Source organism: Tiliqua scincoides, chromosome 3, assembly GCF_035046505.1.
Source record: "Tiliqua scincoides isolate rTilSci1 chromosome 3, rTilSci1.hap2, whole genome shotgun sequence".
Lineage (NCBI taxonomy): Eukaryota > Metazoa > Chordata > Lepidosauria > Squamata > Scincidae > Tiliqua > Tiliqua scincoides.
The window spans coordinates 161,131,861-161,159,511 of record NC_089823.1 but is presented as its reverse complement, the minus strand read 5'-3'; the positions used below and the strand labels follow the sequence as shown (position 1 = coordinate 161,159,511).

General features: G+C 44.2%; 1 protein-coding gene across 5 annotated transcripts; it reads left to right on the top strand.

Moving 5' to 3' along the window:
- On the top strand, positions 1–27,651 carry LIPA (lipase A, lysosomal acid type). 5 transcript variants are annotated; one of them, XM_066620341.1, is made up of 11 exons: positions 24–122; positions 4,434–4,498; positions 5,065–5,176; positions 7,454–7,571; positions 10,960–11,158; positions 16,829–16,938; positions 17,686–17,822; positions 20,593–20,739; positions 22,781–22,852; positions 24,299–24,370; positions 25,563–27,651. In XM_066620341.1, exons 3-11 carry the CDS (start codon positions 5,072–5,074, stop codon positions 25,794–25,796), a joined length of 1,194 nt encoding a protein of 397 aa, XP_066476438.1. In that variant the 5' UTR covers positions 24–122; positions 4,434–4,498; positions 5,065–5,071; the 3' UTR covers positions 25,797–27,651. The 5 variants fall into 5 exon arrangements, with proteins under 5 accessions (XP_066476442.1, XP_066476438.1, XP_066476441.1 ...); XM_066620343.1 differs by having other exon boundaries at positions 37–72; XM_066620340.1 differs by lacking the exon at positions 24–122 and adding an exon at positions 3,909–4,044.

Genomic DNA, 27,651 nt, shown 5'->3' with positions numbered 1-27,651 from the left:
TGGAGGGCGGGCTCAAAGTCCCCCGGGCTCAGCTGGGGTGGTGCTTTGCTCCTCTGCAGCTTTCGTGCCCCGGTGAGCGGATCTCGGCCTCTGGCTGCTCTAGAAGCCCCTTGTCTGGTCTGGTATGGTTGCCCCGGCGGGGTCTGGGAAGGGTGGAGAGATGCAGAGCCTGCTGCTGGTGTGGAGGGAACGGCCCCCTTGCCTGTCGCTGAGGTCGCCTACTTCTGGGCAGTGGCGTAGCTAGGGGGGGGCAAAGCAGCAAGTTTTGCAGGGAGCCCACCGTGGCGTGCAAGCGGCCCCTCCCCCGGACTTAGCGCTTTACACCCCTTCTAGCTATGCCACTGCTTCTGAGAAGCCCTCTCTGGTTCACACCCCTTCTCGCTACGCCATTGCTTTTGCACCCCCCTCTAGCTATGCCACTGATTCTGGGAAGCCCTCTCTGGTTCACACCCCCTCTAGCTATGCTACTGTTTCTGAGGACCCCTCTCTCGTTTGCACACCCTCTAGCTACCTTTGCACTCCCTCTAGCCGCGCCACTGCTTCTGGGAAGCCTCTCTGGTTCACACCCCCTCTAGCTACACCACTGCTTCTAGCTATGCTTTGCACCCCATCTAGCTATGCCACAGCTTATGGGAACCTCTCTCCAGTTTGCACCCCCCCAGCTACCTTTGCACCCCCTCTAGCTGTGCCACTGCTTCTGAGAACTCCTCTCTGGTTCACGCCTCCTCTAACTACACCACTTTCTGCCCCCCTCTAGCTACGCTTTGCACCCCCTCTAGCTATGCCACTGCTTCTTAGAGCCCCTCTCTAGTTCACACTCCTTCTAGCTACACCACTGCCTCTGGGAAGCCCTCTCTGGTTCACGCCCTCTCTAGCTACCCCACTGCTTTTGCACACCCTCTAGCTACCCCACTGCTTCTGGAAACCCCTCTCTGTTTCCCTGAAGTGGGTCTTCCTTCCAAGCAAGTGTGTGTTGTGTAAACACCCCCAGGTGCACTTCCTCAGGAGTAAGTAGCAAGGAGGGCTGAACTTTTGATGAAGCGAAGCCTGTTGGGGTTGCAAGGTAGTCCCATTGGAATGGGCTGTTTGACTTGGTGTGACTTGTGTCATATCGTGGTGATGCTGCAGTGATGAGAGAGCCACACCTGCCAGACTCTTCCCAGTGCTGTGATCCTCTGTTCTGTTGAGACAGATCTGCCCGTGGAAAGCTAAGCCAGAAGGCATTGGTTCTGCAGGCTGGCCAGCGTGTTATTTTTGCCATTGTCTGCTGAAGGGGAGAGCAAGGAAGGCAGGGGGGTGCTTGACACAGTCATAGACACTGGGAAAAGGAGAGGATGATCTTAAGGACAAGTTTTTTAATGTCATGGAGAGCCACGCTTCTCTTCCTCCCCATTATATGGCTAGTCCTTTAACTGCTATGTAATAAGCCAAAACCTAATCTGATGAGAGTCTTGCTGGTGTGTTACAAGTTGTACCAATATGGTAACTGTGCATTAGGTGACAGTGACTGCGCTGTTGCCCCTTTTTTCCTGCAGTGTTCATAAAGTCCTTATCTGTTGTGTATGTCCCGCTTTTTGCTCCCCCCCCAAGTTCCTAGAGGTCAAGGAAGGAGTTGGTGTCATTTTAAAGACTAAGAGATTTATTGTGACATAAGAGGCTTAGCTCTTATGCCTGAGGGCCCAATTCGTCCTGATGGATGAAGAGGCTCTTGCAGCTTCAAAGGCGCAGCTTGGTTGTGGAGATGTGAGAAAGCCCTCCTGATGAAGCTTCTCTAGTTGCACAGTTCTCAGAGGCACAGGATTAATTGTCCTGATGATACTTTCTCCTTCTTAAAAAGAATCAAGCAGCAGCAACAAAATAAGAAATTGTGGCAAACTTTCTGGTGCAGTCAGGGCATGACCCACACTTGTGGGTCCAGAACCGGCTACATGCATAACTTGGAAGAAGCCCCAGTATGGAAATGGGGAGGACTGCAGGATTCCCACATACACATGAAGAGGGCATAGAGCTGCACCTGTTTCCCTGCCCCTCGGCCTTCCCAATGTTAAATGTACTGTCCATTATTGTGCAGAATACAGTGGAGATTCTAATTCACATTGGAGAGTGGGAATCTGGACTCATGGGTGGTACTTAATCCAGAGCAGAAACTTCCTTGCAGTGCAGTTGTAAGGATGCCTGCTCAGAAGTAAACTACTGAGTTCAGTGGGGCTTACTGGTTAGTCTGCGTGTTTAAAATTCAAGCCTCTGTGTGCGTGTTAGGACTGCCAACTTCTCTACAAGTCCCTGCTCCTGTCTCTTGGTCTGTTAGCCAGGCAGCTTGTTCTGTTCACCAGAAGAGACTGGTCTCTATGCTATGAAGAGATTTGCTTGCTGGTTTCTGCAAGCATCATTGTTGAACTTTCCCAGTGAAAGGCGCAAAGAGAGGGGCAGCTGACTAGTCAGCTGACAGTGCTGGAATGTGTCTCGTTTACAGCCTGTTCCTGTTCTCCCTGTTCAGAGACTCTTGAATCCTGTTTTGTTGTATATATGTAGTTGTGTTGTTATCACTAGCTTTTCTTTTAGCGAGAGAACTGTGCAGCTCAGTGGGAATCCGCTTGGATTTCTTCTCCTTAATAGTGGCTGCTGTCTTGAGTATTGCTAACAAAAGTACTCTTGTGGGAAAGAGATGAATCCAGCTGCCTGTTTTGTCACAAGGCTCCTACTTGATAGTTGCTGCCTGTGAAAAGGATAAATACTCCTTTTAGAGGAAGTTTAGCAAATAACCAAAACAGCTTTCTCTTTTAAATGGCTGTAGATTATTTTTTTATGATCAGCTGTTGCCATTTTGATGTCTCCTGTCAAGTTGTGCAGTGGGTGCAAAAGGGGAATGACGACGAGAAGCTAAGTAAACAATGCTTCTTGACTGATCAATTAAAATAACTGTTAGCAGGATGCAGTGAATAATTTTGTAATATGTCTCTTGCCTGGATCAGCTTGTATGCTAACTGGTTGTATAGTAAGCACAACATGTTTGGATTGCAAAAAAAAAGTGTTTATACTTAATTTTGGAATATAATGCCACCCTAGTTAATGTAACCTGTGTTAATTCAGCCCACATGCTGTTTGCCCAGCAGAATTAGTGGGCACTCCTACACATGTTCACGCAATAGTAGATCTTGCAGTGTTTAGTGGATCTTTCTCTCAAGTGAGCGTTATGAGGGTTGTAGATTAGACGTGCTTAGAGCAGTGGTTCTCAAACTTTCAGGGAGCGTTACTCCCTAAGTAAGTCTTTGTGGGGTAGGGGCGAAGGCAGTGACATGATCCCCAGGATTGCATTGCTAAGGGGAATGAGGGGGGTGCTTTTACTTACTGTGGGCAGAACAAGGAGCAGGAAGTTTTGGGGAACCCTGCGCTGCCCTCTGGGCTCCCCGAATGTTGAGAAACAGCGTGTGCAAACCACTTCTGGTTTGCAGGAGGTGGTTTGTGCACTTTGTTTCTCAACATTCTAATACTCGGGGAGCCCTGCAGAGGGGTGCGCGGGGCTCCCTGCAGTTCCTCCTCCTTACTTCTGCCCACAGTAAGTAAAAGCACCCCACTCATCCCCCTTAGGAATGCAATCCTGGGGACCATGTTGCTGCCTCCCCTCTTTCTCACCCCTTAAAATGACGGGGGAAGCTTTACATGAACTGGTGGGTTGTGACCCATCAGTTTGAGAACCACTGGCTTAGAGACAAGAGCTCATCTTGACCCTCTCTGGGCACACCTGGGGATGCTAAGTGAGATCATCGATCTGTGGGTTAAGTCCACGATCCTTCCTTCGCAATAATCTTTAGAGTGTTTGGTTATGATGTGTCCAGAATTTTTGAGAAGTGATGGATGATAGTTACCAAGCAAAATGCTATATATTCCTTTGTGAAAAGCAGTTGTCCATATTATTGGCTAATACATAATTTGAGAATGGAACATCTTAAGGAGCTTTGGTATTTGGAGAGCACTGAGTCCAGGACATATCACCATATCCAGGACTTGCTGCAGTTCTTTCACAGGAGGCCATGGGACACACAGGTGAAGCTTTCTGAGGATTGTGGGGACAGTTTTACCTGTTAAATATCTTCTGTTAAAGCCAGGACTTTGTGGGGAGGGGGGAAGGAGAAAGACTGGAGCTATAGGCAACCATTCTTAATGTGCCCATGATTTACTTAGTACCTTAAACTTCATAGCCACTTTTGCATCTCACCTTTGCAAAAGTGGCTTTATTTAGCTGAACACAGTTCTGTTGCAAAATAGTATGAATGCTATGAATTTGAATTTTTCTTCCTTGTGTTCCTAACAAACGTGACAAATGGTAAAAGGGGACCATAATGGACACAGTCCAAAGGCCACATGCGAAATGGTTATCCTTGACATCATGGGATGATGAAACCAAATGCTCTCCTTTTTCCTTGATTCTTTAGAAACAGAAGAAACAGAAGAAAAACTTCTTCGGGGCTTTGAAAAACTTTGGAATTGATCAACACAGGTCACTGGCAAGCTGAACTTTTAAATTCTTAAAACACAGTAATAATAATAAATCGACTGAAGTCAATAGAGCTTTTCAATGACCTGATTCTCACTGGTGGCATCCTCTTTTGAGGGCAGTGTATGTGGTTGTATGTATTCATGCATATATGCCCAAGGGCTGCTGCCAGCTTCTCAGGTGGGCAGCACTCATCGTGATGCGCCACTTTGGTCAATTGGCACATCCTAAAGGGGATAATATTGATGATGAGGGAGCAAGGCTGGGAGAATAGCAGCTTGCCAATTTGTCAATTTGTCAAGACTTGTCTCTCCTTGTGGGAAAGTGTTGATCCCTTCAATCGTAGTACAACTTGTACTTTAGCTCCCTTATTTGCCAGTTGGTGATGCCAAAACATAATAGAGGTGTGAGGGCATAGGCTTAATGGTTTGGTTTAGTGGATTTCATGGTAAACTATTAGCCCAGTTTATAAATACTAGGTTAAAGGAGTTGGTTAATTATTAACCTAGCCTTTTCCAAAGGGATGGTCTGGGACTTCTGTGCTGAAAGGTGAATTTGCTTTCTTACAGGGCAAGGATGTGGCTCTTCATAATTGTGGCAAGTTTGGTCCAAGGCCTGATAACATCTGAGACTTATGAGAGAAGCCGAAAGCATGTGGATCCAGAGACAACTATGAACATTGTAAGCAGTGTATCTTCTGCTCTTGTATTAATTTCAATATAAGGCATCTTGGGCGACTGATGTTGCTCAAACTTCAGTTCAGCTTGTGTAAGTTGTTTTTTTGGGTGGCTGGGAGTTGTTCAACTTTCCACTTCTGTAAAATGTTTTTCCTGTTTGCAGCCATATGCATTCCTTGGCTGAGCGGCTTCTGCAAAAGGGGGGGGGGTGAGGGGAGGAGAAATCGCTCCTTGAACTGAGCTAATGCTCTCTGCCATGCTTGCAGTTTTGTTGTCTCTTTACCCGTGCTGCACAATGAGATGTTTTAACTTTTAATTATGTGGGTGAGGCAGAACATGGTTAGGGCTGGGCATACCATTGAAAGTACTGTAACTCAGGGTTGATAGATGACACCCACTTTCAAATGTGGCTGGCATCCATTTATGCTGCGTTACTTTAGATGGGATGTGCATCTGCACTCTGCCCCAATGATGCAACTGAAGGGGGCTGAATTGCAGAAAGGGAGCAGTGCTGGAGTTAACACAGCAACCATGTTTTTCTTTTAGCCATTTCTTTGCAACCTGCAGCTACAATGGCTACTAAACCTGAAGTTGCTTCTGATGGCAGTCACCATGAGACAGGCACCATTTTTATTCCCTGAATGCCCTGGACTGCCTCCATGTACCATTGGGGATTGCCATTCATTCCCCCTACCCCTGAATGTGCTAATAGAACACTCTGTAGCATTTTGGGGAGAATAAGGGTGCCACCTACCTAGCCACAGAAGGGGGGAGAGAGAAGGGTATGGCTGCACTACACCATACTGTGTTTAATTACTATACATCTACTTGAAATAAAAGGTGTTAAACCCAGAGTACAAAAGCCACTCTCTTATTGGGATCCTTACCTTCAGTAGAATTTTTACCTTTATTCAGTTCTAGCAGTGATCACTTGAAGGAGAACCTTCTATCATACACTTTGGGGCCAAACTACACGTGACATTAACTGGCTTGGATCTGAGCAGCTGCTTTCTTCAAGGCTTGAAAAGTAGTTGGTGATATGGCATGGGGAATCTCACTTGAAATGAAGAAGGCAGATATTTTACTGGGCGCACCCAGTCAACTGTTTTGGAGCCAAGCCATTGTGTAATTGGCCCTGATTCTTATATGAGAGCTGCAAGAGTGTGCAGTCTGGTTCATGGTGGGAGGAGAAGGAGTCTTTGCCTGTGCCCTTGAGCCAGACTGGGCTCCTTGCAGCTGCTGTTTTCCCCATGAGGAGGGCTCCTATTGGTGCCATTGTGTAGCATAAACCCATGTGAAGCATCACCACAGACTACAAATGAATTTCCTGAAAACTTCTATGTGCAATTGCCTTCTATGAAGGAGATCTGTCACATGTGAAACAGCTACTAGTCCTGTTGACTGTCCTCCCAATCTGCTTTTTCTTATGTCTTCTGAAACTCACATGTCACCCTTGAAGCCCATTTGAAGATTCCATTTCTGATTCCTTTACCACTGTGATCTGTGTTTTTCCTTTACCCTCATTTTTTTTTCAGTTTCTCCTCCTTAAGTCTAATATTGCTTGCTTCTCTTCATGATGCAGCCAGATTATGGTTCAAATGTTTTTGGACAAAATTCCTCTGATCGCTTTGGTATTGTTTTCTCATACATTCCCCTTTGGCTGGTGTTCTCATCTTGTTTTGTCTGCCAGGCTCTCGTGATAAACATCTGCCAACAAAGCTCTCTATCAGTGCAGTCCTATACAGAAATGGGATTTATTTCTGAGTAAGCTGAAATAACTCCCACTATTTACTCCCACGTGTCTATAGGATTGCAGCCTTAAGTGAAGGTGGGCAGAGGTTCATTGCAGCTTGTCACTTGCTAAATTGTCTAGTGGTCATCAGGTTTGTACTTGGGTCATCTCTGTGGAGTCAGGGGCAGTTTGAGCCATTGCTAGTACTTAGTTGGCAATAGCATCAGACAACTGAATTGTATTGAGTTGCCTGTGTTGTTTTAAAATAAGCGGACAGTATGCTAAGGCAGCTAAATTGGCAATCACAATGGCCTTCGTTAGATTTAAGCTTATTTTTATTGTAATATTGTCACACACAAAACAATTATTTCCTTCCCTGCTTCATCATCCTTTTGTTCTTGGTATGGCACAATGATGGAAATGTCTGTTTTCCATATTCCCCATATTGTCTTGCGTGGGGAAAACAAAAATCTCTGTAGTGACTGTGCAGTTGCTTGTTAAACTTCACAAGCTAAAGTTACCCTTGTTGCTCTCTTTTTTTCCTCCCAGAGTGAAATTATCTCCTTCAGAGGCTATCCCAGCGAGGAATATGAGGTAGTCACAGATGATGGGTATATCCTCTGCATTAATAGAATCCGTCATGGGAGAATGAGCCAGTGGAACAAGGGTGAGTGTTTATGATTTGGGGTGTGTGCATGTGAGTAAATTTAAACATGTGTAAGTGTTGAACATTCCTTGGTTTTGAGAAGCTTGACTTTTGGAAAAAGGTTGTTGCAGTTTCATGGATTATTGTTTTATTTAAAAAATGACATATATAATTTAAAATTCTCTACTGAGATCCCTCCCACAAAATCAATTTTTATTTCCATGCAGCTCAAGCCCTTTTATAATTCCATTCCTCTTCTGATATGTTCAGTGAATGCATGAGGAGGGGGGGGGGCGGACTGTCAGTGCAATCCTATGCATGTCTCTATGAAAGCAAGTCTCATTGAATTCAGTAGGTCTTATTTCCAGGAAAGGGTGTATAGGTGGTTTCTCCTTATCTGTGGGGGTTCTGTTCCCAGACCTCCCACAGGTACCAAAAACTGCTGATAATGAAATCTGAGGTTTTGGGGGCCCACTGGAGCTCTGAACGTGGCTGGAGCCATTATGGCCTTTCTGTGGCAACTTCTGGTGGCATGCGGCCTCTCTGAGGCTTAGAAAACCTCTCAGACGCAACAGGAACAAGGTTTTGGTTGCTTCTGGGAGGTCTTCAGTGGGGCTATCCAGGGGTTTGGCACCCACGGTGAGGCAAATGCTGAATCCTCAGAGGCCCCACCTATATAATATTGTAGCCTGGATCTTGTGCTGGAAGCACTGACTGCCAACCGGCTATGCTTCTTGGCAGCCTCATGATCAGTGCTAGTGAGGAAGGAACTGACATGTGCACATGTCAGTTTTTTGGCATCCCAGGCTTGAGATTGTTATTAGCCAGGATGTGGCAGGAGGCCCTGATATCTGGACCTGGTGTGAAACAATCTGGAAAGCAGCACAGCTAGTGCAATCAACTGCACCTGTTGGGTGGGAGTCACGTGACTTGGGGAGAGATGAATGCTGAGTCATATAGGCTATGGAGGAATGGTGCAATGCACCACTGGATAGCCAATCAGTGGGTCACAAGACTGTCTTGTGACTATGAGGTTGCCCTGTTCTGATTGGCTGGCCCTGGTATACATGGGGGCAAGAACAGACACCAAATGTGGGTTGCTGTGGTGAAGTTTCTGCATGTTATGCTGCTGGTTTGTGTACTGACTTGAACTGCTTATCGTGACTGCACCTTGCTGTATCCCTGACTTCTGGACCGTTTGACTGACTGCTGTTCTGCCTGCTCCTTTACCAATACCTGCTTCTGCAACAAACAAGCCTGTGTCTGCTTCTTTGGCTCTGTTTGGGATCGACTGCTTCCTGTGCTATCTCCCTATGCGCCCGTGCCACTCTGCTATCCTCCACTGGAAACGCAAGGGCTGTCCTCCTCTGCTGTCCTGACAGCACATATAGTTGGACAGTGTCTCATTCCCAACAACACTTGGTGTTTGGGATGGATGTCTTGCATTGATAGGCACTGTGCAACCACCTATTTTTCATTCTGGATTTTGTTTATGTGTCTTGTGGTCGTGTATAAAGAACATAACAGTGTCATGTAGCCTCCTTTGCTCATTTAAGAGTGAGGAATTTCCAGCCAAGTGTCACTCTTAATGCAAGGGCTCTTAAGGCAACCACAAAGAAACAAAAACCCAAACAAGAGGGCTTAAAAGGGCTTAACGGACCTGCTTGTTCTTTTGGGGGGCGGGGGGGAGGAGGTCACAGCATTTTCAGGTTGCTAACAATACAGGTCCAACCTTGTTATACACAGATTTGGTTCAACACAAATGGCCACTGCAAATCAGAAGGAAAGTGCTGATCCCTGGAGAAGGGGAAAAATGCACCCCTTTAAAATGCTTTTCTTACTGTTGTAGAGATTTTTATCTCAATATGATGAGAAGGGACCTTTAAATTAAAGGAAAACAGGCCTTTACAATAGTTAAAGGGCAGCCAGCTGACAATCCTTCAATCATTCTCTCTTCAAGGGACCCCCTCCCTTCCACCTGAACAGTGAAAGAAAGATAATCCTTTCTAAGGACCTGGAAAGAGACTGATTGTTGAATTGTCCTTAATGACTCTTAACATCACAAAGGTCAGCAAGGCTGTTTTTCAATAACCAGAGCAAAGGGCTTTTTAAAAAAATTTGATTTGCTATAGTGAGTTCTGGAAACGGAACCCACACAAGTAATGTGGGTGACTCAACCTGTAGTACAAATCAAGAGCTGAGTGTATTAATTTTTAACTTTGTGATGCTATAAAAAGAATTTGGGAAGTCTGAGGAGGGGGAAGCCTGCGTGTTTGGTTAGCAGCCTTGAGATCTTGAGATTTCCTGTAGCATGAATGACTAGTTCAGAGTTCATGTTCTTCCTTATTTACAGTCCTGATGCCACTTTGACCCAGGCTCTCTAGGCAAATGCATGTGATCCTTTGCAGCAATCTTTTTACTTTCAGAAGCATTACCTGTACTAGTCAGTTGTAGGTCATTGGACAACTGATCTGCTGGTGGTTCCACCATATTATGCAGCTTTTCATGACTTGAGGTTTTTACTGTGAGAAAGAATAAGGGAGCTGAGGTTGTCTGATGGTTTGTGATGCCTGAATTGGGGGATCATCTTAAAGCGAGAGCTTCCTCTGAATTTCAGTTTTGTCTCATGGATGGTCGCTTTCGTCAAACCTCTCTCTATTGGATACATTCCTGGTCAATTTTCACAACAAAGTAGGATTCTGGACCCATATTTAAAGAAAATACAGTTTCCAGTGTGGAAGATTTTAGTGCATGATGTCCAAGCGAGGCCAGTAAACATAATGGATGCTTTCACTTTGGGAACTTGATTTTTCCTATATAGTGGACCCTCAGTATCTGCGGGGGATCCGTTTCTGAACCCCCTGCAAATACTTATTTCCAAGGATAATCGTATCTACAGAGAGGTCCTCAAGAACCTCTTGGATGTGACTGGAATTGCCTTCTGGTCACATCCAGAAGGCCTCCTGAGGTCTGGTGAGGTGCAGCCTTTCTGCACCTCAGAAGACTTCCTGGATGTGATTGCAAGACTCTTCCAGTTGTGTCTGAGAGATCCTTGAAGCCCTCCAAACGCAAGGTCAGCACTCGTGTTGAGTAAAATACACATAGATTAGGAGGGCCAACTGTACCTGTAACTTGAATAAGAGCTGCATTGAATTTGAGTGTATGTTGGTCTCTTAAAATACCCTGCTTTCTGTGTTGCTTACAGACAAGTGACTCATTCCAGACTACAGGGCAGCACTTATGAACATACCTTTATTCTGTTACTTTCAGGAATGTATGCTCTCTACCCACAATCTATAGCAGGGAGGGAATGATCCTAGTGACTGGCATAAAATGTTTCTGATGGGTCTGTGACTTGGCAAAAGCCTGGAACCTTCTTTATGTCTCTTTTGAAATGTTTCTCTTTCAGATCCCAGGCCTGCAGTGTTTCTGCAGCATGGCTTGCTTGCTGATGGCAGTAACTGGATATCAAATCTGGACTATAACAGTCTGGGCTTCATGCTGGCTGATGCTGGCTATGATGTCTGGTTGGGAAATAGCCGAGGTAATACCTGGAGCAAAAAACACAGGAATTATACCGTGAAACAAGATGAATTCTGGATATTCAGGTAGAGTGAGCTCATTAACCTTGATTGCATGTTGCTGGGACTTGGTGACATACTCTGGAAAACCAATGAAACTCTTCCCATTGGTAGTTTAGCTTTTTTTGTTTTGCGTTTTTTAAGAGGTGTTAATGTGGAGAATTGAATGCTTGCATTAAATGAAACATCTGTTACGAAGGATAAAATTTGAAGTTTTGGTAGGTGTTAAGGCTTTGAACTGTTTGACTTGGGTGCAACTAGATCTAGTCTGTAGGACCTGGACTGGATCCTGTCACGGGAAAAACAAAACTGGGTAACAACAAAATATAGGCCTCTGCTTGAAGCCAAGTTAAATGCTTGGATACATGCTAGCCTGATGCAGCTGTGAGAAAGTTCTTAATTAGGAGCTAACTTCTTGGAGGGATGTGGGAGCGGCTGGTCCTCATTTCTAAGAGAGAGCTGTTCCCAGAGTGGCCTGATTGGCAAGGACACCTTGATTGGGAATCTGTTCCAGCTGCAGGTTTTCAGGTTGGCAGGGGTGACCCTCCATGAGTGAGTTGCCTGACCGCATGTCTGCCTCCAGCAAGTTCCATCAGTTCTGATTTTTAATTGGTTATTGAGCTCAAGTCAATTATAAGAGTCAACTGTTAGGAACATCCTTTGTCTTAGTTCTTCTCTGGCCTGGGTTCTTGAGTTTAGACCACTCTGTTCCAAGATGGACGAACCCTGACTGCAGCAGGGCTGAGGTATCTTGATGTAAGACTTTGGTGAGTGACAGTTTTAGGGTTAGGAGTTCGTTTTTATTATTTTAATTATTGGTGTGTATTGTATGCTCTTTCTAAATTCCTAAACTTATATCCAACATATCCTGTATGTTATTTTTATCCTTTAATAAATCCTATCTATTTACAGCTGAGTGAATTATTGGAATCATAGTAGGGGAACACTGGTGGTAAATGGGATTGGTTTTCAGTTTATTTATTTATTTAGCGTATGGCATATAATACATGGACTTATATACCAGTTAGACTAGATCAAATGTCAATGTCCAGTTCATGCAGCCATTCAAGGACAGAGTTACCTTCAAAGAAAAAGTCAGACCATGGGTCAGTATACACCCTCAGTTTGCAGCCAGAGAAAATGTGGTATATGGTTTGGTGGGAGAACCCGCAATCACACTGTGGGGTAGATACTAGCCCCCATTTAAACACTGAGTCCTGACAAACACCATGTAGGGTATGGATCGTATTCAAAGTTTTCCAATGCTGGCAAGGTAAGTCAAAACCTGCACCTTAAGTGTAGGATCGTCTATATATCTATCCATATCTAGCCATTTAGCTTTCCATTGGGCATTGATGTTAAAGTTGTTGTGCGAGTGCCAGAGAAGGCTTCATGGATTTAAGCCTACCAATTGATAGATGAGAAGATCAGCATGTACTAGTAAAAGTGGGTTGTTGGTGATTTTTCTATATTCTTTCCCTAAAGCCTCTTTTCTCTTTGGGGCTGGTGGTGCTATGTGGCTCAAGATGGGGAGCCAACAGATAGGAGTGGGTCTCATACAGCCACTTATAATCCTCATGGTTTCATTTAATCTGGCATCAATCATGCTAGTATGACAGCTGTTAAGCCATACTGGAGCACAGTATTCTGCTACGGAGTAGCTCAATCCTAATGCTGATGTTCTGAGAGTGGTGGCTGAAGCTCCCCATCTTGTTCCTATTAATTTCTAGAGTATGTTTTTCCTGGAATTGATTTTTGGGGCCGTGTTCTCGAGGTGTGGCTTATAAGAGAGAGTCTGGTCCAAAGTTACCTCAAGATATTTTGGATGGGGATTGTAAGGGAGTAGGTTGTTGTTTAGATAGACCTTCGGGGCTGCATTAGCTAGTTTATTATGAAGATGGAAGCATGTAGTCACTGTTTTGCTGATACTGGGTGTTAACCTCCAGTCAGCAAAATACTTTCCCAGGTCCTTGAGGTCTTCTGAGAGGAGGCCATCCAACACCTCCATGTTTTTTCCCTGCACTGCTAGAGCCAGGTCGTCGGCATATCCAAATTTACGTCCCCTTGTTACTGGCAAGTCTGATATGTACAGGTTAAATACAGGGTGCCATTATCGAGCCTTGTGGGAGGCCGTTGTTAGCCTTCTTACCTTGCTTGCATTGTCCCCCATTATGATCTGGAAAGATCTGTCACTTAGCATTTTGTTGACTAATCAATACAGCTTTTTACAGGGAATGATGTGACACAGTTTATATAGCACATCCTCCCTCCCCATGGTGTCATATGCTGCAGTTAGGTTAATAAATACAACTGTGGTTTTTAATTCTTTTTGAAAGCCAGCCTCAATGTAGCTTGTCAAGCTCAGCACCTGGTCTACACAGATACGATTTTGTCAAATCCCACTTGTTCTACAGGCAGGTGTTAATCGGTTATAAGGCCAATTCTGTTTATCCAAACATTTGTAGCATGAGCTCAGAAAGGCAATTGGGGGATAAGTGTCTACTCTGTCTTGTGGTTTACTGGGTTTCAGAACTGGTTTCCAGTGATTTGGTCATCGGGCTACCCTGATGTCCAGTAGCTGTGCCTGGCACCCTGTTGAAAAGCCGAGTCGGGACTCTGACAGAGAAGCCAAGGAGTGGACGGGCAAAGTGACCTGTTTTATAGTCAGAAAGCTCCTCAGGTTAAGAGAGCAGAGTACCAAGGAGTAGAAGCTGGTGGGTCAATTAGAGGATGATTGAGTTATTGTCCTGCTAATTGCCTGACCTTCGAAAGGCCTTTGCAGCCTGGCTTTCACAGGTCTTGCTGGTTCACAATGAAATAGAGGGTTGGCTTTAAAGCCTGGGTGTATGAACACCCTTACATGGTATTGCTGTGGTGTAGTGGCCATCTAGCAGCTATAACAGCACAGTGAGCTGTTTGCTTGCAGTAGCTGATAGTGTGGGGTTAGACTGTTTAACTTTCTTATAAGATCTATTGCAGTGGCATGGTGTTAAGCTTAGTTTATACTGCTTGCTGCAAGTGATGAGTCCCTGCACACAAATATCTTGACATGGGGTAAGCTGCTACTATATGGCATGACTTTTTCTATCTGAACCACAGTATTCTTTGCAAAGAAATCTTAGGCTGCAATCCTCTACTTGAGAGTAAGTCTCACTGATACCAGTGGGGCTTACTTCTGAGCAGACAGGCATAAGATTGGGCTGCTTTTGCTTTACACCTGTATGTATGACAAAAACCTTTGTCCAAGCATCTCAGGACAGCAGAAAGAGATTCTATTTTAGCCTTTCAGCAACCTGGTGAGGTAGGCTGAGCTTGGAGAAGGTGGCTCAGCCAAGATCTGGCTCTGAGCATAGCTGGCTGTGCGCGTGTGTGCTGGGGTGGCTGAACCTGGCTGTTGTTGAAATCCTGCAGTGGATACTGCAGACAATCCAACTGGATTTGAACAAGGAAGAGCTTCCCAGTACTTCTGTCTGCAAGGCCTGAGGGCACAAAATATAATTGAAATATCATAAAAATAGAAAAATTCTTTTTAAAAATATTAAGTGAAGACGGCAAGAGAAGTCCAGGTGCAAAAGGGAATGAGCGATGCCAAGTACGGCTACTGCTGTGCATTATCTCACTTTAATTTAAAAAAAAATGCTTTGTGGTCTTTGTATTGAATTGCAACGACTTGTGAAGTTGAGTGTCATTGAATGTAGTTCACGAATGGGGTAACCGAGTCTTACTTAACGAGTTTTGAAGGAGTTAGATTTAGAGACTTATATTGGCATTGATTCATGTTCCAACAAATGAATCATCAAAATAAAACAAGATGTAAAATAAAAAGAAATAAAGAATTAAAAATAAAATAAAGGTCACACCAATTTTAAGGTGAAAATGCAAACAGACCATACAAATAAACATTACACCAATCTCTTTCAATACTTTTTTACAACTGACAAAAGGAAATTAGCAGTGCCCTGCAACACATGTACTGGGCTGTCATTTAATAAGTATGCAAGTTTCATCAGCTCTGGGAGCCCATTCTTCTTCGCTAGTTTAGATTCTAGATGAATAGAGCACAGAGCCAAATGGATTGGACAAGAAAAAAATATATGGGAGAGGGTTTCGACCTGAAGCAGAGAACAAGGGCAGAGCCGATCAAGAAGAGGGACCGTATGGTACCTTCTTGAGGTTACTGTCGAAGGAACGACATAAAATCTAGCTTGTGTAATTACTCAGTGTTCCTTAGGATTAATCAGAAGAGTCAGATAAGGAGCCATCTGGTTGTGAGCCAACGGAATGTGGAAATTTAAGGGGGAACAAGTTTGTGTGTCCTGGCTAAGGTTTTGAAATTTGATGTCCGCAAGCCTCTGTTTAACTTTTGAAAGGAGTTAGAGCAGCGGTTTTCAACCATTGTGTCGCAGCATACTGGTGTGACGTGAGGCTGCCTCACGTGTGCCTTTGGGTCCAAGGAGTCAGGTAGCAGTGGCAGCGGCGGAAGCGGCTGGGCGCGGGGGAGAAGTGGCGGCTTGGAGCCTCGCACAACAGCAGGAGAAAAAGGGGCAGCCGCACAGGGGCTTGAACGCTCCTGCTGTTGCTGGTGCCTGCCCCGCATGCTGGTTGAGCAGCCAGTCAGGCAGCTAGAGAAGCCTGGAAGAGCTCCCAGCAGGCAGAACGTGGAGGGAGTGAGGGCAAGGAGGGAGTGAGGGTGAGCCTGAAGGTGGAAGCAGGTAGGAGCCAGAAGCAGCTGGCCGGCAAGGATCCTGGAGAGACCCTTTTCATTGTCTGCGGTGCCCCAAAGTGACCCTGCCTGCGTTGCCTCCCCAGCAAGGCTTTGGCAGGAAGGGCGCTGGGCCACAATCCTATCAACACTTACCTAGGAGTAAGCCCCATTGACTGTAATGGGGTTTACTTCTGAGCAGATGTACAGAGGCTTGGTTGCACTCTTTCTTGAATGAGCAGGCAAGTGATGCTTTTCTTCCCCCCACCCCACCTCCTCCCCTCCTGCACACACATCCCCCCATCATAATTGCAGTTAACCCCTCTCTTTCTGCCCCTCCCCTCCCTCTTCACCACCTTCCAAAGTTCAGAAGGTGCCTCCCATTCTCTTTCTCTCTCTCTCCCTCTCTCCCCCCAGTGCATCCTGCACTTGTTTCAGCCACATCTCCTCACTGTCCCTCACAGCACATTTCTATTTCTCCAGTGTGCTCAGTCTCATCTCTCTTTGCCACTTCCTAGCATATCAGAGCATATCAATTGATAACAGTTTGAACAGACCTGCTTCAAAACATTGTTCTTCCTTTCCAGAAACCACATACACCTCCCTCTCCAAGCTTCTGGGGAATTTCTTTCATTGTCATGTAATGATCTAAGGCTGCCATCCTAACCATACTTTCCTGAGAGTAAGCCCTATTGAACAAAATAGGACTTACTTCTGAGTAGACCTGGTTAGGCTTGTGCCCTTAGTTATATTAATTAAATTAATTGTAACATAATGTAATTAAGAATTAGTAGTGTGGCTTGACAACTTTAGTGCCTTGTCAGTGTGCCTTGAGCTGAAAAAGGTTGAAAATGGCTGAGTTAGAGATTTGCACCTCAGCCTCTCTGCCCTTCAGTCTGGGTTGATAAGGAGGCACTTAAGGAAACTGATGCCTAGATCATATAGACATCCTAGTTAATATTTTAACACAGGCTGCTGTCGTTTTTGTTTTGCAGTTTTGATGAAATGGCTAAATATGATCTTCCAGCTTCAATAAACTTTATTCTAAACAAAACCAATCAAGAGCAAATATTTTATGTTGGCCATTCCCAAGGCACCACAGTGGGTATGTGAACAGGATCTTTTAATACTTGTCGGTGATTCCAGTAGCTCCGTGTGTAGTTGTACACTTGCATTACGTATTTAATTTCAGGCGGTAGTTTACTTATTATTCAGTAATTTTCAGTGGCTCCATGTACAATATTTTAAGGCTTTGTTCGCTTTGTACACTCCATGTACAACACTTTAAGGTTCATTGTGCACCCCAGTCTGTGCGTTGCTGTACTTGGAAGAACTTCCCAAGAAAGGAATATGATGTTTGAAGAGGCCCTAACCTGAATTAAGACTGAGCATATTTGTATCCTGGCTTATGTGAGAACAAATTATAATTATTAACAGTATTTATATACTGCTTTTCAATGAAAAGTTTACAAAGCGGTTTACAGAGAAAATAAACAACTAATGGCTCCCTGTCCCAAAAGGGCTCACAATCTAAAAAGATGCAAAAGAACACCAGCAGACAGCCACTAGAAAAGACACTGCTGGGGTGAGGCGGGCCAGTTACTCTCCCCCTGCTTAAAAGAGGACACCCACTTGAAAAAGTGCCTCTTACCCAATTAGCAGGGATATAAGCCCTTGCAACTTGATAATCTACAGTTCTAAAAGTGTTTACATTCCATTTGACTTTTCTTGCTTGCCTTTGTTTTATTGGAAAATGTGGGCAAAATTTTGTTCCTGGGTTTTGTTCATGAGAGTTGATATCCATTTATGTGTGTGTGTGTGTGTCTCTCTCTCTCTCTCTCTCTCCTCCCAGCTTTCATTGCATTTTCAACTCTGCCACAGCTAGCAAAAAAGATCAAAATGTTCTTTGCGTTGGCACCAGCAGTCACAGTGAAGTTCTCCACCAGCCCTTTGACCAAGTTCTCAGTGTTTCCTGAACTGGTGCTCAAAGTACGTATTTTGAAATAAAATATATGCTTTAACAATGCTGGACAAATAATGCTGGATGTTGCAGAGTACTTGGCAGTACGCTGTTGCTTTGTACATGGTGGAACAGAAGCCTGAACATGCCTTTTAACAAAAGCCTGAAGGAAGGTTCCCTGTAAAGTAAACACAGTGGTTGAATGCAGAACGTTTGTAGTGCTCTTAGACATCTCAGCGAGCAGGTGCTGCAACTTGCTACGCTGGTTTGGGTACTTGCTTTAGCTGCTGACAGATGTCGTGGACTATTCAGCAGACTGCAAAGGCCTGAGGGATTTTGGGGAAGGAGTGAGAAGAGAGAACTGTGCTTGAACACTTGTGTTACCCTTTTTTTGCACTCGGTACACATATCGGTGAAGCCACTGTTCTTGCTGTACATTTTGGAACTGAAAACCGCTTTTTCATTTACCGCTTCACTGATGTGGAAACTGGGCCTGTAGAAGCACCAAGGGAATGAACCTGTACAGTGGCAAAAGACATCTGTAGTTCAGTTGGAGTGTTCAGTCATGGATGCATTTGCCATTGTTTTGTCGTCTCCCTCTACAAACCCTGGGTGCCGGTTTTGGTGGCTTTTCATTTAATGGTAACAATGGCTTGCACAATCCTGTTGGCTCATGGATCTGGTTCCAACTTGAGCTGCCTTTTTTGACTTCAGAATAACTTGATAAAGCTAGGCCTCCTTCAGTGAAGATTGTTGAGGAAGATAACCAAGGCCAACATATTCTGCTTTCGTTTTGTAAGAATTGCTTAATGACGAGAAGATAGCGAGTCCTTGCAGATTCAGACCAAATGTTCCTTGGGACCAAGTTCTTTTCCAGGAACAACCAAGTAGATATCTCTGAGAAGGCCACAAGCTTGCCTACGTCTATTTTCTACTTGTGGTTAGGGCCCTTCTTAATGGCACGCTTCTGGGTGCTCAGTACTTCTGTAGTCAGCTGGTGCTGCTGGCCTTTTTTAGACTTGTAGTACTGCATTTCAGCTAGGTGCTGACTTTGCTATTGAATCCAGCCCTGCCACTGGAAGCTTTGAACTTAAGAGCGAGCACTTTGGCATTTTAATTACAACTGAAAGTTCCAAATAGGTTTGGTGGCGGTTTTCCTTGGGCTGTTTGAAATGAGGGTGAGAACTGTAATTTGCCAGAAACTACCAAATGAGTTTTTGGCCACAGAAGTGTTTTGAAGTGGGTAAGGGTTTTGCAGACCACATCGCAGGGCCCAATCCTATCTTGCCCTGGCACCGCACAGTGCAATGACTGAAATGGCTGCCGCTATATCCTGCAGGGTCAGAGCAGCAACCAGAGGTCTCCTTGGAGTAAGGGAACATCAGTTCCCTTTGGTGTGTAGCACCTCCCCCCTGCATTCCCTGTGGGTCTACTTGAATCTGCACCAGCGAAATTGCACAGGAGGAGAGAGAGAATCCAGCAGGTGCAGTCATTCCTGCCTCCCTCCCGGACCCAATCTGCGCTCAGGCCTACCCTCCCTCCCTCCCTCCGCCCAGTTTTGAAATGCCCCCACCTAGAAATGCCACCCCGCTGAGCAGCAGTTTTACTTACCACCCTGTGCTTCTCTTCCTCATCCTGCTGACTCAGAGCCCAATACCTGCCCACACTGGCCTCTATGCTGGCGCCTCCCTCGTTCTGGCTACCACAATGTGCCTTATGGCACATTTGCGATGGCTGTGGCCTGGGCAGCACACAAGTGAGCAGTGCTCTCTGGGCTGCCCTGTCTCTTTGATGTGTTGTTACACTACTGCTCTCCCCCTCCACCTTGGCAGAAATATGTAGACTTACATGAGCAGGAGACTCTTCCATTCACATGGGGGAGTGGCTTCTCCTCCTGTGGCAGCTCCCAGTGCTGCATTCCACATTGCTCCAGTATTTTCATGACTCTCGGGAGTGAATTTTTGGAGGCTGCTGTGGGAGGAGGAAGCAAGGAAGTTCCCAATGCTTTTAGGCTTAGAATACATGGGCTTTAAATAAATGTCACTGTTGATAATGAAATAGATGTCATTATTTCTGATAATCTATGCTAGGCGAGCATAGGTTATTTGAAATAACACAAAAATAATAGGAAGGTTTTTCTGTCAGATGACATTTGCCAGTTTCTGGTCAAATCCGTATGGGTGCTTCCCAATTTCTTTAAATCAGGAGTGTCCAAACTTTTTGGCAGGAGGGTCACATCTCTCTGACACTGTGTTGGGGGCTGGGGAATTACACTTTGTAATGTATGTATGTAAAATGTATGTATGTAAAATTGGAATAAATTTACATAAATATATTAGAGATGGAACTTGTATGAATGAATGAAGGTCTTGCAGTAGCTCAAGGCCTATAAAAGGCCTTGCACAAAGCAAGGCCAGCCTTTCCTTGGTTGCCACTGCTGCATCACAGACCTGAAACAGCAAGTAGTGGAAGGAGCCCTCATCCCACAGCTTAGGTGGGAGGTCAAACAGTTGTCCTTGCACGGAGAGGGGTTGGGTTGGGCCAGCACAGGCTCCAGAAAGTCTCTGAAGGGCCAGAGGCTCCTTGAAGACTAGGGGCTCCTCGCGGGCCAGATTCGGAGCCCCCAAGGGCCGCAAGTGGCCCCTGGGCCGGGGTTTCGGCACCCCTTCTCTAAATGATAAATGATCAAGTAGAAGATTCTCAAATTATTGTTTATATTTTGCAGCTTTGTCAGAAGAGTCCTTAGGGTAGCAAAGAATGACTAGTAAAATGATCTCTTTATACTTTTTCCTTTGGCAGGAAATATTTGGAAATAAGCAGTTTTTGCCACAGAACCGAATTACAAGTTGGCTTTCTACCCATTTTTGCACCCACGCTTTATTTGATTATCTTTGTGGTAACTTGTTCTTTCTACTGTGCGGGTTTAATGAGAAAAATCTAAATATGGTAAGTTCTTTTAATTCCTAACCAGTATATACTTGGAAGTGTTGCTAGTCAGAGAGTGAAAGGTTGATTGAAATGAACAGAACGTGTGCATTCAGATCCACTGTTAAGTTCAGCGGGAACTAGAACAGGGAGTTAACGTTTTAAATATAGTGTAGCGTGTCCTCATGTGGAATGTGAAAAGAACTCTGCTTACATCATCCATATCTTATCTTTGAGTTTGAACCTTGAGCCTAATGTGTTACTTCAGAGTCTTATCACTCAGTTCTATATTGACCCCTTGCCAGTGGCCCAGTGACAACTGCCCAACTTCAGCAGAATGACCACCGTATCCAAAGCCTGTTCACACAGAGAGGGAGGAGGAACACCAGGGTGTGTCATGCTGGTGCAACCCTCCTGGGAATGCCCCCTCAGTGTCCATGGCAATCCTGGCACAGTTCTGCAGCCATGGAGTAGCATCCTGATGGAGGCACCGTGTTGCCCAACCATGCCTCCTCTGCTTTGCTTATCTGTGTGTGGTGTATTGCTAGTATTCTCCCTGCTGAAGTGGTGAAGTTGCCGCTTGAGTGTTTTTGTGTGGAGTGCTCCTAGGGCAGAGTCCCTGCACTAAGATAGGAAAGTGGGCAGATTGGGGAGGGTGCTCAGTAGGAGAGACTTTTTCCAACTCCATAGTTCCTGTGGGTTTTGCGCTTCCTACACATGCTCAGTCATTTGGTGTAGCATTGTTCTGGGGTCATATCTATCCTCTGAAGGGGGTTTAGGATTTGATATACATCAACGCTTCCTCATCCTGCCCAGGTCTCTGCCCCATTTGGCCTGCTCACTGGTAGGAGTTGTAAAGGCATCTGGATCTCATCTGTTTGCAGGACTGCTGCTGTACTGGCAAAAGTTACGTTGTGCCTGGCAGTTCCCAAACTGGGGTGTCACAATGCTGCAGCCAGGGAAGCCCTGTCACCACTCCCTTAAGGGGTAGGGCAACAGCAGTGACGGTGCTCCTGAGTTTGTGCTGCCATCAGGAAAAATTGCTTTTTAAAAACTTACCAGGGACTGCTATGGCCCTCTGGAGTGTGGGTTTGGGAAGCCCGCAGCCCCCTCTGCAGGCCTTCCAGTGCCTTAGAACTGCTCCAGCGTGCGATCGCCACCTGGTTTTTGATAGCTGATTAAATAATACAGGGTGGAGAGTGAGAGTAAACAGGAAGACTTTGCAGTGGAGGGCAGTAAGAAGTAGGTTCCCCTAAGGATCTGTAATTGGGACAAGTTCTGTTTTGAGTTGTACTGTATTAGGAAAAGTGTCATTAGCAGTGTAATGTGTAAAATGTAGTCTTGCATTAATGACTATACAGCACAATTAAAGTATACAGGTGTGCCCTGGTATCCACTGGAGTTCCATTCCAGACTTCCCTGTGGATACCTGAAACCATGGATACCGGGGATGCCTTTAAAAAAAATAGGGGAAAGTTTTAAAAATCTTGGTAAAGCAAGATTTTTTTTTTAAAATGTTTTCCAATCTTTTTAAGAGGTGTCCCTGGTATCTGTGGATAACTGAAAGTATGGATACAGAATCCTTGGATACTGGGGCATGCCTTATTCTCTTTCTCTTAATCAGTACGTCACCACCACACCATTGGTGTGCTGTGAATGGTCTGCAGGTGTGTCATGGTCTGCAGGTGTGCCATGGATGTCTGGGACTGGGGAATTTCATAGTAGGGCCATTGGAGGTGTGAGCCCCCTGTTGGCAACACAGTGTGCCTTGTCAATTTTCAAAAACTGATGGTGTGCCCTGAAAATGTTAACATCTTGTCAGTGTGCTGTGAGATGAAAAAGGTTGAAAACAGCTGCTTTAAATTAATCTCACTTGTTCCCTCCCCCCCCCAAAAAAATCAAGAATCACCACTAGATTGAGGTGCTAGTACTTGGTTGTACTTATTTTTTGCAGTCTGCATGATGTCTAAATGCTGTTGTACTTGTTTTGTTCCAAGAAATAAATTTGAACTGATTTTTAGCTTTATTATTAGCCGTCTAATAACTTTTCTGTTTGTTACAGAGTCGGGTAGATGTGTATTCCTCACACTGTCCTGCTGGAACGTCTGTCCAGAACATGTTTCACTGGATACAGGTAGGCCTGAAATAAGCCAATCCACTGATTTGGATTTACAGCATTGACATTTTGATTGAGTGATCTCTCTTGTCCAAAGCGAGGGAGTGTTAATTCTTTTTCTCTCCTTCTGTTGTAATTCTTAGAAATGACACATTAAGGACACAATCCTAACCCATTATGTCAGTGCTTTCCAGCACTGGCATAGCGGTGCCAATGGTACATGTGCTGCACCCATATGTGTTGGGTGTCACTCACGGAGGCCTCCTCAAAGTAAGGGAATATGTGTTCCCTTACTTCAGAGCTGCATTGCCCTTACGTCAGTGTTGGAAAGCACTGACATAAGGGCTTAGGACTGCACCCTTAGTCTCTTTGGAAGCCTTTTCTTTCTGGTTGGTCAGAAAGTATTTTGCTTTTATGATGTTGACACGTGTTACTTCAAAGGCATGTATTGATGCATGTCTTGCTCTCTGGGAGTCTGAGGACCCAGTCTTATCCAACTTTCCCGCACCGGTGCAACTGCAATGCAGTGCTGGGGTAAGGGAACAAATGTTCCCATATCTTGAGGAGGCCTCTGTGACTACCTCCCCATGAAAGGATGCAGTGCATGCTCTATCGGCACAGCTGCACTGGCACTGGAAAACTAGATAGGATTGGACCTTGAGTACTTTCTTAGCAAGACATTAGCAACTGGCTTGTTTGCATCAGTTCTTTATTGCCACTGTTTTTTAAAGCACTCTAGGGCCCTGGCAGCTGTGCCTTTGGGAGCGCGAATTGGACTAGATGGAGCTGATCCTACTCTGATCCCATGATATTTTGTTTATAAATTTTATAAACCGCTTCTCCATTTAAAAATATATCAAAGCAGGAAATATTGGCACAAATGAAACAGAAACACTCATTACTTACAAGGTAAAATATGCACAACTTGCCCCCATGTCAAATCCCCACATTTAAAAGGCCCCTGAGATTGAGAAGGGAAAAGAAATCTACCTGGCACCAAAAACTATTTGCAGAGCTTCCTTTGAAAAATTGGTTCCGTAATGGCAGAGCCACCACAAGGAAGTCCCAGCCACAGGCCGTTGCTTATCTAACCACTCCTCTGTTAAAACAACATCTGGAGAAAAATTCCCTGGTGATCTCTTGGCTGAAAATTTTAGCAATATTTTTGATTGCACATTTCTCTGTCTTTCTTCCCAGTAAGATGAGGAGACTTTGGTGCAAAGGCTGACATCAGGTGTATTCTCTGCTTATATTTTGGATTTGCTCTCCATCTACCAGATTTCAGCGGTTTAAAATATTTAATCATTTATTCTCATCCCTAAAGAAGTAGTAGGAAGTAGTTAGTCTTGGTAACTGCATAATCTACAGCAGAAAATGCATGTTGCAATTCTTGCCCACATTGTTCTCATGCTACATTTGCATGGATGTAGGATCACAAAGCAATGCAACCATTGTTGTTTCTAGGCTGTGAAGTCTGGGCAATTCAAGGCTTTTGATTGGGGAAGCAAGGCAGCAAACATGGCTCACTATAACCAGGTAAGTCAATAGAGCCTTATGGTTTTCTGGTTTCTAATTTAGTCCAATCCACTTAAACTACCTAGACTTTAGATCCTAGAGTTAACCATCTTACCCTATTCTGAGAAGTTATCCTACTTCTTCCAGAGATTAGGAATTTGTAGTACTTTGCCATATGTAGGGGTGACAAAGGCTTCTGTTCACATTGGTTCTACTGGCTAAAATGAAGTTATGCCAACTCTATAAGAAGGGGATAGGATAAAGGGTTTTTAAAGAAAAGACATCTCTGCTGATGGAAATACAGTGAAATGTTCAGCTGCATACTCTGTGGTGCAGCCTCCAAGCCGCCCTGACTTAGCTGAAACCTCATTGTTGAAATATCTTTTTGTAGGGAGATAGGCCAGGTTGTGCTGCAACCATATTTTATCATGTACAAAAACTTCCCCAAGTAAGCTGCATATGTTTTGGGGGAATCTAAGGCTGTTGGAGCTAGTGGTAGCAGTTGTCTCTACTGGTGTTCTTCCCCCTCCAAAAAATATAGGGTAGTGTGGGCTGGAATTTAACAGCCACAATCTGCCTCAAGAGTTCTAAATTGTTTTAAAATAGTCAACTGGGCGCCCTCCCATGGTGAAGCTGAGTAGTGCAGGCATATTTATGAACAAGGTTGAACAACATATCAAATAACCTGTGGGGAAGCGAAAGGATATGTTCATGGACCATGCCTAGTGGATGCTCGTCATGTTCCACAACCACATTTTGGCTAGTAATAACATTAGATATGGAGATACTATTTGCAGGGAGAATAGCAAGCATTCATCTGGAATCCTGTGTGGTTGAGAGGAAAGAGTGAAAGCAGTTGGGGGGCATTTGGGGGTTTGGCAGTGGGTGTGAAAAGTTTTCCCCCCGCCCCTGACACAGTGTCAAAGAGATGATGTGTGTCTCCTGCCAAAAAGTTTGGACACCCTTGTCATAACATGTAGTTTGTCCCAGAATGTTCAGAAAAAGTTATTAGGGACTTCTTTCAAATATCCTGTTTTTTCCTGGTTAACACAGCTTGGCCTCCACCTTTAGTTCTTTGAACACCCCGCCCTGCACGATGTTGTGTTGGCGTGCTTTTAGTACTGTACAGAATTTGTCAGAAAGTCTTTGTTACGCTGCAAACTGCAGATGGTTTTTATGCTGTTAACCTTTTGTGTTCCCCTCTCCTTTTTAGCCAACACCTCCTTTTTACAAAATAAAAGAGATGACTGTGCCAACAGCTGTGTGGACAGGCGGTCATGACTGGCTTGCAGACCCCAAAGATACTGCCCTGTTGGTGACTGCAATCCCAAACTTAGTTTACCATAAGAACATCCCAGAATGGGAACATCTGGATTTCATCTGGGGCCTTGATGCCCCACAGCGCTTGTACAAAGAAATCATTCAGCTGATGAAAAATAATCAGTAAAACTGTGGGGAACTTTGAGTTGCGGTCTCTCTATGGCATGCTTTAAATAAGAGAAAATTGCCATGGAAGAGATTGCTGTCTTACTGCAGTATTCTTAATCTAGCTTCATACTGTACAGCTGAATAACATCTCAGGAAACAAAATATCTGCACTGCTTGTAAGTATTTTAAATCTATGCAACCTTAATGGAGACACTGAAATGCAAAAGGAGCTATCTTCTGTCATAATAATATGGGAAATACTGTAATATGTCTTACTGCAGATTTCATCCAGTCATATGTTCTGGAAGGAGAGCTCTGGCACCCTTTACATTGAACCCCTCATGACACTGATAATATGAAAGCTATTTTGAAAGATTAGTCCTGTTTAAGCGGGTCTAGTGTTGATAACACAGTCAAAGGTCATGTGGTTATCTTGACTGATGGCATATTTCAAGAAATTAGCACACTGTGATGGTTAATGAAATTTGTAAAACCTGGACTTCCCCTGGAACTTGATGTCTTTGAGCTTCAATTCTACTTACTCGGAAGTAATCTCCTGGGCTTCTTTGGAACTACTTGAGAGCAGAGTGTAGTGATGGGTGGCAGAGTGCTTTTAATAGCACAGATCAAGCATTTATAGTGAAACTTTGAGACCTCTGTGTGGTTAGGAATTAAGATGCATGCTTTATTTGAAACTTGTAATACTGGAAGAACAATAACATGCTTGTTTCAGAGAGATGCGTGCTTCTAGATTCTGTGATAACTTTTTAGAAAATTCTAGATAATGTAGAATATCTAGATTCTAGATAATAGACACAGATGCATCTATTCTTCTTAAATCTGTGGGTACTGTTCAGAGATGGTGAACTTGTGTCTTCCAAAAGGATGGTATGCAGCACTTACCATCCTTTTGGGATCAAGATGGTTTGGAATCAAGATGGTTTGGTGTGTCATCTTGATCCCAAACACATTTACTTGAACACAAATATTGAATTAAAAAGAAAACAGTATTTCCATTTTAAGCTCTTCATTATTGGACAAAAGTCCGAGAACGTACCAGAATGCTTGTTTGAGCTGTTTGTAAAGCAAGTTCAATGGCCTTACTGCTGTTGGGGCTACAGCTGTAATGTTTCAGACCCAATGTGTATCTGATGGTGGTACTTGCATCACAGGAGTGGTATGAAAATAAATGTTTAAACTGTGGTAAAAACTCAGAATTGAGGCTGTGAGAGTAGTTTTTTGTTTTTTATTTTAACTTGCAACGATGTTCATGAATTATGCGAAATATGTCTTACCTGTCCAAGGACCGACCATAGTGATGAAAAGGAAAAGTATGCTTTTAGAAATGCTCACTTTGCAACTTTTATCCTGTTTTTAGAGGCACATCTGTTTTTCTGCATGGATAAATTAAGCTGCAATGTCCATGTGTATGAATCACCCTCCAAAAGTGCTATCATTTCTACTGTGCCCATGTGCTTTTTAATTTAAAAAAAATATTTTGGTACTGAACATTTTAAATAGTAAGCTCTGGTTTCTAGCTGTTAATATTATATAGAGAGAACCTCTGGAGGGGAAAATTGCTTTTTAAAAAGAAAATGTTTACTTTGTGTCTATGAATTCCATAAACCAGAGACTCTTAATGCACAAAAGTATCTTCAGTAGCACTGCATTCAAACCATCACATTTTACTTGTATTGATGTCCCTTTTTGAATTTCTATTTTGTGCTATGATAGGCACAGGTATTGTGTTTTTATAAGTAACATTGAGAAGAAAAATGTGCAAACAGGTGGAAGAAAATATTCTGCAAACCCAAGCATTGTGTCTCATGTTTCTCTAAGCTTTTATTAAATGAATAAAAATATCACCAAAACAG